Source organism: Doryrhamphus excisus, chromosome 2 (assembly GCF_030265055.1).
Source record: "Doryrhamphus excisus isolate RoL2022-K1 chromosome 2, RoL_Dexc_1.0, whole genome shotgun sequence".
Classification (NCBI taxonomy): domain Eukaryota; kingdom Metazoa; phylum Chordata; class Actinopteri; order Syngnathiformes; family Syngnathidae; genus Doryrhamphus; species Doryrhamphus excisus.
The window spans coordinates 31421734-31434822 of record NC_080467.1 but is presented as its reverse complement, the minus strand read 5'-3'; the positions used below and the strand labels follow the sequence as shown (position 1 = coordinate 31434822).

At 33.8% G+C, this 13089-nt stretch overlaps 1 protein-coding gene across 3 annotated transcripts in view; it reads right to left on the bottom strand.

Moving 5' to 3' along the window:
- Positions 1–13089, bottom strand: part of htr4 (5-hydroxytryptamine receptor 4) — a 71106-nt gene that overhangs the window by 11273 nt on the left and 46744 nt on the right. For all 3 annotated transcript variants that reach the window (XM_058064218.1, XM_058064219.1, XM_058064217.1), the window contains exons 5-6: positions 6994–7147; positions 4268–4860 (exon numbers count right to left, since the gene is read on the bottom strand). In XM_058064218.1, the coding sequence (XP_057920201.1) occupies positions 4268–4860; positions 6994–7147 (747 nt within the window). The remainder of the gene's footprint in view (positions 1–4267; positions 4861–6993; positions 7148–13089) is intronic.

Here is a 13089-nt window from a genome sequence, read left to right as displayed (position 1 = left end):
AAAATAAAATAAAATAAAATAAAATAAAATAAAATAAAATAAAATAAAATAAAATAAAATAAAATAAAATTAAATTAAATTAAATTAAATTAAATTAAATTAAAATACTCACACTGTACACATTTTCTTTACACAAAAATACTCCAAGTTACTTTGCATTTCTTAGCATCAATAGCAAAATTCCCACAAGGACCAGCTATGGTGTGTGTGTGTGTGTGTGTGTGTGTGTGTGTGTGTGTGTGTGTGTGTGTGTGTGTGTGTGTGCAGAGACAACAATGTAGATGTAAGCAAAGAGAAAATCCTAACAGGCCAGCTGCCTTCGACCACAAGCTTGCAACAAGCGAGCGCCGCTAACACGCTATATACACACACACACACACTCTCTGCAGCTGTCAGTATGTGTGTATGTGTGTGTGTGTGTGTGTGTGTGTGTGCAGCATCCCCAATAAGAATTAAACTGTTGTTTTTTTTTGTTTCAAACGGTCATTTCCTGTCGCCAGTGGCGCCGAGACGGATTCATGGTATGGAAGAAACCATCAAATGACGATGGGAGGGATGTGGGCTCATTTGGTGAAAGTGTTGGAATACTACCCACGGTTTCCATGGTTTCCACCCAAAATTGCTTTGTGTATAACCTGTAACTAATTGAGTAATGTTTTCAAAGACAAAAAGGGGGCGCTATTGAGTGACTTCCTGTTCGTTATTGTCCCGTGTGACATCTGGTGAGTGGCGCCGGTTGATGGCTCGTGTGTTGTTTCATTTAAGTGATGAATTTGTCGCTCGGCTCACGGCAGCTGCGGCGTGTCGGTCGTGATGGAAGCCGGCCATCGAGCAGTAGCGGCGGCGGCGGCGTGCCGTCAATCACGCAGAAAGTCATTTAGTGGACATGTGAGACATACCGTGTAAATACAACTTGAAAGTGTCACACGCTACTTTCTATTTTTTTCGGTTCTCCGTCAAACACTTCCTCATCCTAGCCTGTTTTGTCAACATTTTTATTACATGTTAGCTGAAATGCTAACATATTAGTCGCTCTCATGATAGCGCTACGTATCTAAGTAAGTACATACACTTAAAAATGGCAAAATGGTGTCATGCTAACTGTTAGCATTGCTAGGATGCTAGCGCCTAACAAGATGGCAAAATAGTGGTACTGTATGGCTCGAAGTTCTTCCCTACGGAAATGCTTAAAATGCTAGCACGCTATGTTTCTAATGTAAACATGCTAAGACAGCTCCCGTAGACAGCTAATAGGATAGCGTAAATTTACTATTATGAAAATGGGTAAAATGCTAACATTAGTATGCTAACACCTAGCATGATAGTGTGACTAAGTAAGTACATAGCAATTAAAAAGGCTAACATTGCTAACTGTTAGCATTGCTAGGATGCTAGCGCCTAACAAGATGGCAAAATAGTGGTACTGTATGGCTCCAAGTTCTTCCCTACGGAAATGCTTAAAATGCTAGCACGCTATGTTTCTAAATTCATCCTTGTATATATGGCTAAAATGCAAACATGCTAACATAAACACACTAAGAAAGGACCCATGCTAATTACTGCTAAGTTTGTATATAAATGTACTTTTATGAAAATTGATAAAATGCTAATGTAAACATGCTAACACAGCTCCCGTAGACAGCTAATAGGATAGCGTAAATTTACTATTATGAAAATGGGTAAAATGCTAACATTAGTATGCTAACACCTAGCATGATAGTGTGACTAAGTAAGTATATAGCAATGAAAAAGGCTAACATTGCTAACTGTTAGCATTACTAGGATGCTAGCGCCTAACAAGATAAATTCTTCCCTACGGAAATGCTTAAAATGCTAGCACACTGCGTTTCTAAATTCATCCTTGTATATGTGGCTAAAATGCAAACATGCTAACATAAGCACACTAAGAAAGGACCCATGCTAATTACTGCTAAGTTTGTATATGAATGTACTTTTATGAAAATGGATAAAATGCTAATGTAAACATGCTAAGACAGCTCCCGTAGACAGCTAATAGGATAGCGTAAATTTACTATTATGAAAATGGGTAAAATGCTAACATTAGTATGCAAACACCTAGCATGATAATGTGACTAAGTAAGTATATAGCAATGAAAAAGGCTAACATTGCTAACTGTTAGCATTGCTAGGATGCTAGCGCCTAACAAGATGGTAAAATAGCGGTACTGTATGGCTCAAAGTTCTTCCCTACGGAAATGCTTAAAATGCTAGCACGCTATGTTTCTAAATTCATACTTGTATATGTGGCTAAAATGCAAACATGCTAACATAAGCACATTAAGAAAGGGCCCATGCTAATTACTGCTAAGTTTGTATATAAATGTACTTTTATGAAAATTGATAAAATGCTAATGTAAACATGCTAAAACAGCTCCCGTAGACAGCTAATAGGATAGCGTAAATTTACCATTATGAAAATGGGTCAAATGCTAACGTTAGTATGCTAACACCTAGCATGATAGTGTGACTAAGTAAGTATATAGCAATTAAAAAGGCTAACATTGCTAACTGTTAGCATTGCTAGGATGCTAGCGCCTAACAAGATGGTAAAATAGCGGTACTGTATGGCTCAAAGTTCTTCCCTATGGAAATGCTTAAAATGCTAGCACGCTATGTTTCTAAATTCATCCTTGTATATATGGCTAAAATGCAAACATGCTAACATAAGCACACTAAGAAAGGACCCATGCTAATTACTGCTAAGTTTGTATATAAATGTACTTTTATGAAAATTGATAAAATGTTAATGTAAACATGCTAACACAGCTCCCGTAGACAGCTAATAGGATAGCGTAAATTTACTATTATGAAAATGGGTCAAATGCTAACGTTAGTATGCTAACACCTAGCATGATAGTGTGACTAAGTAAGTATATAGCAATTAAAAAGGCTAACATTGCTAACTGTTAGCATTGCTAGGATGCTAGCGCCTAACAAGATAAATTCTTCCCTACGGAAATGCTTAAAATGCTAGCACACTGCGTTTCTAAATTCATCCTTGTATATGTGGCTAAAATGCCAACATGCTAACATAAGCACACTAAGAAAGGACCCATGCTAATTACTGCTAAGTTTGTATATAAATGTACTTTTATGAAAATTGATAAAATGCTAATGTAAACATGCTAAGACAGCTCCCGTAGACAGCTAATAGGATAGCGTAAATTTACTATTATGAAAATGGGTCAAATGCTAACGTTAGTATGCTAACACCTAGCATGATAGCATTTAAAAAGGCTAACATTGCTAACTGTTAGCATTGCTAGGATGCTAGCGCCTAACAAGATAAATTCTTCCCTACGGAAATGCTTAAAATGCTAGCACACTGCGTTTCTAAATTCATCCTTGTATATGTGGCTAAAATGCCAACATGCTAACATAAGCACACTAAGAAAGGACCCATGCTAATTACTGCTAAGTTTGTATATAAATGTACTTTTATGAAAATTGATAAAATGCTAATGTAAACATGCTAAAACAGCTCCCGTAGACAGCTAATAAGATAGCGTAAATATACTATTATGAAAATGGGTCAAATGCTAACATTAGTATGCTAACACCTAGCATGATAATGTGACTAAGTAAGTATATAGCAATTAAAAAGGCTAACATTGCACGATGTGTTTCTAAATTCATACTTGTATATGTGGCTAAAATGCTAACATGCTAAGCATAAGCACACTAAGAAAGCACCCATGCTAATGCTAATGTACACATGCTAAGAAGCTGCTAAGGTTAGTTAGCGACTCCAAATTTTCCATAGGTATGAATGTGAGTGTGAATGGTTGTTTGTCTATATGTGCCCTGTGATTGGCTGGCTGGCGACCAGTCGGGGGTGTGTCCCGCCTCTCGCCTGAAGACAGCTGGGATAGGCTCCAGCACCCCCCGCGACCCTCGTGAGGATAGGCGGTAGAAAATGAATGAATGAATAATATAATATAATACTCGGCTGCACAGCGCTCTAGTGGTTAGCATGCAGACCTCACAGCTAGGAGACCAGGGTTCAATTCCACCCTCGGCCATCTCTATATGTGGAGTTTGCATGTTCTCCCCGTGCATGTGTGGGTTTTCGCCGGGTATTCCGGTTTTCCTCCCACATTCCAAAAACATGCTAGGCTAATTAGCATTACTCCAAATTGTCCATAGGTATGAATGTGAGTGTGAATGGTTGTTTGTCTATATGTGCCCTGTGATTGGCTGGCTGGCCACCAGTCCAGGGGTGTGTACCCCGCTTCTCTGAACTTACTTGAGTACGTGCGTGGATCCGTTGATGGGCGTGGTCGTGCATGGCGCGCCGGATCCCAAGATGGACGGTCGGCGGTAGCGCTTCCTGCCGCAGCAGAGTATGATGAGGAAGGCACGGCGGAAGGACTTGTTGAGGAAGGCGTAGAGGATGGGATTGAGCATGGAGTTGATGTAGCCCAGCCACAAGCAGGCCGCCCACAGCTTCTCGGGTACCGTGTAGTCGATGAACGGGTCCACCACGTTGGTGATGAAGAATGGCGCCCAGCAGAGGCAGAAACATCCCATAATGATACACAGCGTCTTGGCCGCTTTGGTTTCCGTACGCATGCGGTGGTTGCGTTGATGGTCGGCCGAGTCCGACGACGCGGCGGCGGAGGTAGCGGCCGTGTTGGTCCCGCCGCCACCGGCACGCTGCAGCATGCTGATCTGGAGGGCGTGCGCTCGGGCCGTGACGTAGATCCTCTGGTAGGCCAGGACCATGAGGACCAGGGGGATGTAGAAGGCCACCACGGAACACGTGAGGGCGTACGGCTTGTTGACCATGAAGACGCACAACGTGGAGTTGCTGGAATCCATGTAGCGTCTTTGCTCAATCTGCAATCAAGCGCCCATGAGAGAAGAAGACGTAACAAGAGGGTCTTTGTGGCTATATTTAGTAGCAAGTATTCAGCAGAGTATTCAATTTCGTAGTATATATGTTAAGCTTTCGTGTTTTTTCTGACTTTTTGTCCCCATAAAATATAAAATATAAAATATAAAATATAAAATATAAAATATAAAATATAAAATATAAAATATAAAATATAAAATATAAAATATAAAATATGAAATATAAAATATAAAATATAAATAAAAATAAATACAAATATAATTTAAAAATTCAATAAATATATGCAATAAACATATATTATTAAAAAAAATAACAAATAATAATTCAGAAAACTAATAAATATATAACATAAATGAAATAATGGGCTGCACGGCGATCGATTGGTTAGCGCGCAGACCTCTCAGCAAGGAGACCCGAGTTCAATCCCACCCTATATGTATAAGATCTATATTATAATATAATAATCTATAATAGAATATCCGTAATAAAATAAAATAAAATAAAATAAAATAAAATAAAATAAAATAAAATAAAATAAAATAAAATAAAATAAAATAAAATAAAATAAAATAAAATAAAATAAAATAAAATAAAATTAAATTAAATTAAATTAAATTAAATTAAATTAAATTAAATTAAATAACATAAAATAAAATAAACATATATTATTATTTTAAAAATTAACAAATAATAATTATGAAAAATAATAAATATACAACAAATGAAATAAGTAGATGCAAAATACAGTGGCCATATACAGTGGAATCTGTTCCATAATATTGTATAGCTAGGAGACCCGAGTTCAATCCCACCCTCGGCCATCTCTGTGTGTGAGTGTGAATGGTTGTTTGTCTATATGTATAATATCTATATTATAATATCATAATCTATAATAATCTATAAAATAAAATAAAATAAAATAAAATAAAATAAAATAAAATAAAATAAAATAAAATAAAATAAAATAAAATAAAATAAAATAAACATATATTATTATTTAACAAATTAACAAATAATAATTATGAAAAATAATAAATATACAACAAATGAAATAAGTAGATGCAAAAACATATAATATATAATATAATCTGTTCCATAATATTGTACGAAACCACATCAGACAAAAACTGGGGTGTACAAAAAAAAACAAGGTGTCACCATCCACCCCCAAACCACAGCCACAAATAGATCGCAGTCCTGTGGGAAAAACTAAAAAATGTCACCCAACGCTCCACTTTCCTTCTCTGCTATCGTCTCATCTCTGTGGGAAACTACTATAAACGGACGGGGGGCGGGGGGGGGGGGTCTCTCACTCATTGATGACGTCTCTGCTGTCCGTCACATGACAGGAAACGCACAAATCCAACCAGAACCATGTATGCGCAAGCTAACACGCGACTAATCATGGAGTCTTGATGTTTTCATCTGTGAGTCGGACCTTCTGGCAGTGGAACTCTGCCAGAACCCATCCCGGGTCCCAACATTCCTCAGTTTTAATTGGACCCTCTGAGAGTCGCTACCACAGTGTGTGTATTTATGTGTGTGTGTTTTATGTGTGTGTGTGTGTGTGTGTGTCAAATTGGAGCGCTGCTGTGGACCCACCAGGTCACTGAGTCTAAGGTCAGGAGAGGGCGAGCGAGGTTAACAGTGGCTGGGGAGTCTCTGGCTCTTTGGCCTGACTGACTACCCCCCCGGACCCCCCGCCAAGATTTCCATTAGTGCTTCCTTTGGACACAAACATCAACAAATAGAAAAAAATCCACTTAAAAAATTATATTTAGGAAGCATTTAAAGATGAATTCATTGCATGTAATTACATGCTAATTGCCACTAGGGGGTGCCAGTGAGAAAGAAAGTGATTGACAGCGCTCCCCAATCAATAAAACAAAAAATTTGCATGTTTTAATCAGGCGTTAATGACTCAACAGTAACGAGACACCAATCATGAACCTAATTTACCTTCTATGACCTTTTTAAGATGTATTAATATTTAAAAACGACTTGATGATATCGCCATGACAACACACTGAATGCTCTGTACTTGTATCGCTACAAAAGTCAACAAAACTACAAAAATGCGGCGTAAAGCACACTATTCCACACTATTCCACACTCACCACGTGGTGGATGCCGATGGTGTTCCATCCTTGCATGATGGGAAGGAAGGAGATGAAGGTGGGAATGACCCAGCAGCCGCCAATCATCAGCGCCACGCGCATGGGCGTCATCTTGTTGCGATACACAAGAGGCTGGCAGCAGATAGCGTAGTACCTACACACACACACACACACACACACACACACACACACACATCAAACCAGTGTTAGATGTTAAAAAAAAAAAAAAATATATATATATATATATATTGTATAGAAAATAATTACAATGAACGCTAAAACACAAACTTTATGGCACCAACAACGATGTGCCCCTCGTGACTGCGATATGGAAAACAATACGGAAAACAATTACTACATAATAAAAAAAATAAAAAATTAAAAAAAAAAAAACACTAACACAAGTTCAAGAAAGAAAAACAAAAGTACGCTAACAAAAATTAAAAAAAGGAAAAAGAGAACCTGAAGAAATGAAACTGTTACATATAATATATTTTCATAATTCTTTTTATTTTTTATAATTTTTAATATTTTTTTATTTTTTTTATTTTTTTAATAATTCATAAAAATATTTTTTAATGATTGTTTTATTATTTTTTTATATTTTCATAAGTTTTACCATTTTCTAAAATTAAAACACTAACTATTTAAAAAAAAATAATAATAGCAAATTAAGGGCTGCATAGCGGACGAGTGGTTAGCACGCAGACCTCACAGTTAGGAAACCAGTGTTCAATTCCACCCACGGCCATCTCTGTGTGGAGTTTGCATGTTCTCCCCCGTGCATGCGTGGGTTTTCTCCGGGTATTCCGGTTTCCTCCCACATTCCAAAAACATGCTAGGCTAATTAATTAGCGACTCCAAATTGTCCATAGGTATGAATGTATAGAAAATAATCACAATGAACGCTAAAACACAAACTTTATGGCACCAACAACGATGTGCCCCTCGTGACTGCGATATGGAAAACAATACGGAAAACAATTACTACATAAAAAAAAAAAAAAAAAAAAACGCTGACACAAGTTCAAGAAAGAAAAACAAAAGTATTCTATTCTAATAGTAATAATAACAACAATAATAATAATAATAATAATAATAATAATAATAACAATAACAATAACAATAATAACAATAACAATAACAACAATAACAATAACAATAACAATAACAATAACAATAACAACAATAACAACAATAACAACAATAACAACAATAACAATAACAATAATAATAATAACAATAATAATAACAATAATAATAATAATAATAATAACAATAACAATAACAATAACAATAACAATAACAATAACAATAACAATAATAATAATAATAATAATAATAATAATAATAATAATAATCCTAAACAAGATACGACTTGCTGTAAATTGTTTTTCTTCACATAAAGTTTTCTTCCAGAAAAAAACTCCTACCCAATACAAAAGCTTTCAAGTACTTATTTTCTTGTCAAAGTCTTAATGTGTTTTCACAACACCTTCTTCTTTCCTCCTCCATAATGTGGAAAATCTGGCCGACCGGAATCGAACAGATGCTCTGGAGCGGCTGCTCTTGTTCGTCCTCTGTAGCAACTGTTGTGAGGGTCGTGACGGAGTTTGTTTATTTATTTATTTATTTATTTTGTCGTCGTGTTTACAAAACGCGCAGCCGGCGAGGAGGAATTTCTTTTTTGATGAAAATAAATGGGCTACAAATCACGCAATTCAAATTCAGCATGTGGCCTTCGAGGACGGTCGGTAAAGGGGACGCGCTGGTTGTATTCCATCAGTTCAACCGTGGTTCCATAAGGCCTGTTTATGGCCTGTAAATATAAATATATATATATATATATATATATATATATATATATATATATATATATATATATATATATATATATATATATATATATATACATATATATATATATATATATATATATATATATATATATGTATATATATATGTATATATATATATATATACATATATATATATATGTATATATATATATATATATATATATATATATATATATATATATATATATATATGTATATATATATATATATATATATATATATAATAAACATATTATTATTTAAAAATAAACAAAAATAATTAAAATTAATTAAAATTAATTAGAATTAAAAATAATATATGTTTATTGCATATATTTATTATATATATTATTATTAAAAAAAATTTGCAAATATATATATATATATATTTAAAAATTTGCAAAAATTTGCAAATAATAATTACGACAAATGATTTTATATTATTTATCTATTCATAACTTATATATATATAAATATATATAATTATATAATTATATATATAATTATATATAATTAATTATTTTGCAAACATTTGCAAATAATAATTATGAAAAATATTTTATATTATGTATATATTTATAATTTATATATATGTAATTTTTAAAAAATTAGCATATATATATATAATTTAAAAATTAGCAAAAATGTGAAAATAATAATTATGAAAAATATTTTTATATTATTTATATATTTATAATTTATATACATATATAATTATTAAAAATTAGCAAATATATATATAATTTAAAAAATAGCAAAAATGTGAAAATAATAATTATGAAAATATTTTTATATTATTTATATATTCATAATTTATATACATATATTATTATTAAAAATTAGCAAATATACATATATTATTTAAAAATTAGCAAAATTTCGCTAATAATAATTATGAAAAATAGTAAATATACAACAAATTAAATAATAAGTAATATATTGTACGAGATCAGTTCAACCGTGGTTCCATAAGGTATGTTTAGTCATAAAATAGGCTTATTTAAGTAAATATTACACATTTTCCAGCCTAAATGGAGCATAAAAATGCTAAATTAAGTCCTTGCTAAATGCTAAATTAAAGGCATTAAGAAGATGCATTCAAAGATGATATGTGGTATTCTATACTGGTCACATGGTGTCGGTCATGTTGGATTGATGAGGCAGTAACCACTGCAGGAAGTACTTGGTGATAAAGTGACTTTCCCGTCACAATAGGGGTGTTATATTATGTCTCGAGAGCTCTAATAATGTTAAAAAGTGTATTTATAACGTGATAACCAGGTGTTGTATTTCTATAAATACTTGTATATTCTATTTATAAATAAGGAATCGAACTTTCTAACAGCAGCCACAAGCACGTGTTAATAAAAGATGGCCACCCGCTCGCAGAAACGTCACAAAAGTCACAGAGACACACACTTTTTGTTTTGTTTTGTTTTGTTTTGTCTCCCTGCATGGTCAAGGTGCCCCAACGCAACTCGGGGCGCCCGGACGCCCAGCAGAGCTAATTAGCGTTTTTGTCACCAGGAGTCAATCCAGAGGGAGAACAGCTAGCGCATCCTCCATCAAGGTCACACGTCAACATCAGGACCGAGGGTGAAGACAACACTACGCTGACTTGACAAAACTACATTAGCATTTGTCACGCTAAAGCTAAAGTGTTTATGTCACAAAATTTAGTTTTGCAACCCAGTTGAGAAGCGCATTAAAATCATTTTTTTTCATAGGTTGGCTGTTCCTGCGACTTATACTCCGGAGCGACTTATATGGAAATTTATATACCATATTTTCCGGATTTTATTTATTATATATTTTAATTTGCTATTAATATAATTTTTTTTAAATAGTTAAATATTTGAATTTTAGACAATGGTAAAACATATGTAAAATATAATAAACATTATATTATTATATAAAAATAAAAATAAATTAAATTAAAATTTATTAAAATTAAAAAATAATATATGTTTATTGCATATATTTATTATATATATATATATATATATATATATATATATATATATATATATATATATATATATATATATATATAATAAACATATATTATTATTTAAAAATAAAAATAAATTAAATTAAAATTAATTAAAATTACAAAATAATATATGTTTATTGCATATATTTATTATATATATATATAAAATAAACATATATTATTATTTAAAAATTAAAATAAAAAAGAAATTAAATTTAATTAAAATTATAAAATAATATATGTTTATTGCATATATTTATTATATATACAATTAAAAAAATTGCAAATATATATATATTTAAAAATTAGCAAACATTTGCAAATAATAATTATGAAAAATAATGTTTATGTTATTTATATATTTATAATTTATATATATATATATTATAAAAAAATAGCAAACATTTGCAAATAATAATTAGGAAAAATATTTTTTAAATTATTTATATATTTATAATATATATATTATTATTAAAAATTAGCAACTATATATATATATATATATATATATATAATTTAAAAATTTGCAAAAATTTGCAAATAATAATTTATGCAGGAGCCTATCCCAGCTGTCTTCACCCTGGACTGGTGGCCAGCCAATCACAGGGCACATATAGACAAACAACCATTCACACTCACATTCATACCTATGGACAATTTGGACGTATTCCCATAATTTTCCTTGGATCGGTACGTGAAAAAAACTATAAGAAGTTTGGAGACGATAAGACGTGAAATAAGTCTGACGTTTTTCATGCGACGCTCGGCCGAGCAGACACGTTGACGCTTAGCCGGGGGGGGGGGGGGGGGGCAGACATTCGTTGGCTGGTTGGTGTATCGTTTTTTTTTGTTGCCTCGGCAGCGAGATGATGGAATTCATTTGGAGCGAGAGCAGAAAAGCACTTTGGGTCGTCTGGGTGTCAGGTGACGCATTTCAGTGAAGTTGAGTGGAAGTGAAATCAAATCAGTGGAATTTTTTTTTTTTTTTTCTGCCTCATTTCACATTTCAGTTCTTTTTCTCTCTCCGTGTTGGCTTTGTGTTTGACAGAAATATATAAGAGCTTGATGAACGATGTGGGGGGGGGGGGGCTGACACAAGAGCCTCCCGTATGTCTGGACACGGGCAAAAATAGCGATGCCCAATATCGGTTTTCCCACCAATACCACTTACACCAGTAGATGATACCAGTAATATCTTCCCTAAAACTAATCATGCTTCTTTTACACTTCTTAAAGCTGCAATAAACTAAATGTTCTCCTAATTGAGGTAAATGACTTGGGGGCGGGCGGGTGGGCGGACGACGAGATGGGCGGTCGTGATGCTGGTGCAGCTGCCTCCGCATTCTGGAACGACACATCTTCCGTTCCCAGTTCCATTCATTGTCAGGGCAATCAGCCTTCATTAAGACCCCCCCAAGCCCCCCCCCCCCTCCTCAACGACCCCCAAAGTCATATCTCACAAAGACTCCATAACATAGCAGCTCAGCCAATCAGATCAACCGGTCCCGCCCACCACCACCACCTCCACCTCTTGATGGGCGACTTTGACAGATGTATTTATTTCATATGATGTTCCACGGTGCGTTTAATGTTTGAAGTAGTTCTGTAAAGCGGAAAATCCAGTTTGACCATCGGTCCACGAGGAAGTGGAGGAAGTGTTTTTAAGATCCGAACCATCTCTCGGATTATTTTTTTTTTTTTTGCTTAGAACTGCGAGCTAAAATTTGGGTTAAAATTTACGTTTTACAGACAGGCATCGCCAAGGACAACTATGTGACTATGACTCAATATGAGAATGGCTGTGAATAGCATTAGCAGTGTACTAGCTATGCCAGATCTTATTTATTAGTATTATTTATTATTTATTTATTAGTATAGAAACCCAGACAGGAACTTCAAATTAAAAGCACAAAATGAATGCAGAACCACCATCCACCAGTACCAGCCTGGACTTCAAAAAATGCACCTTATAAAAAATATATACCGTATTTTCTGGACTATAAGTCGCTCCGGAGTCATAACTTACTTCCTGTATTCTTACTTATGCTTTTTTTTACACCACCAGTCAGAAATTTTGGGACGCTTTCACATGTTACTTTATTATAAAGTGTCTCAAAACTTTCGACTACAGCAGGGGTGTCCAAAGTGTGGCCTTGGGGGCAAAAATGTAATATCCTAATGAGAAATGTTGCGCTACGATGAACGTCAAAATAAAGTCATTATTCCAATTACTGTAGTTTTTACAATCAACTTGTAATATTATGA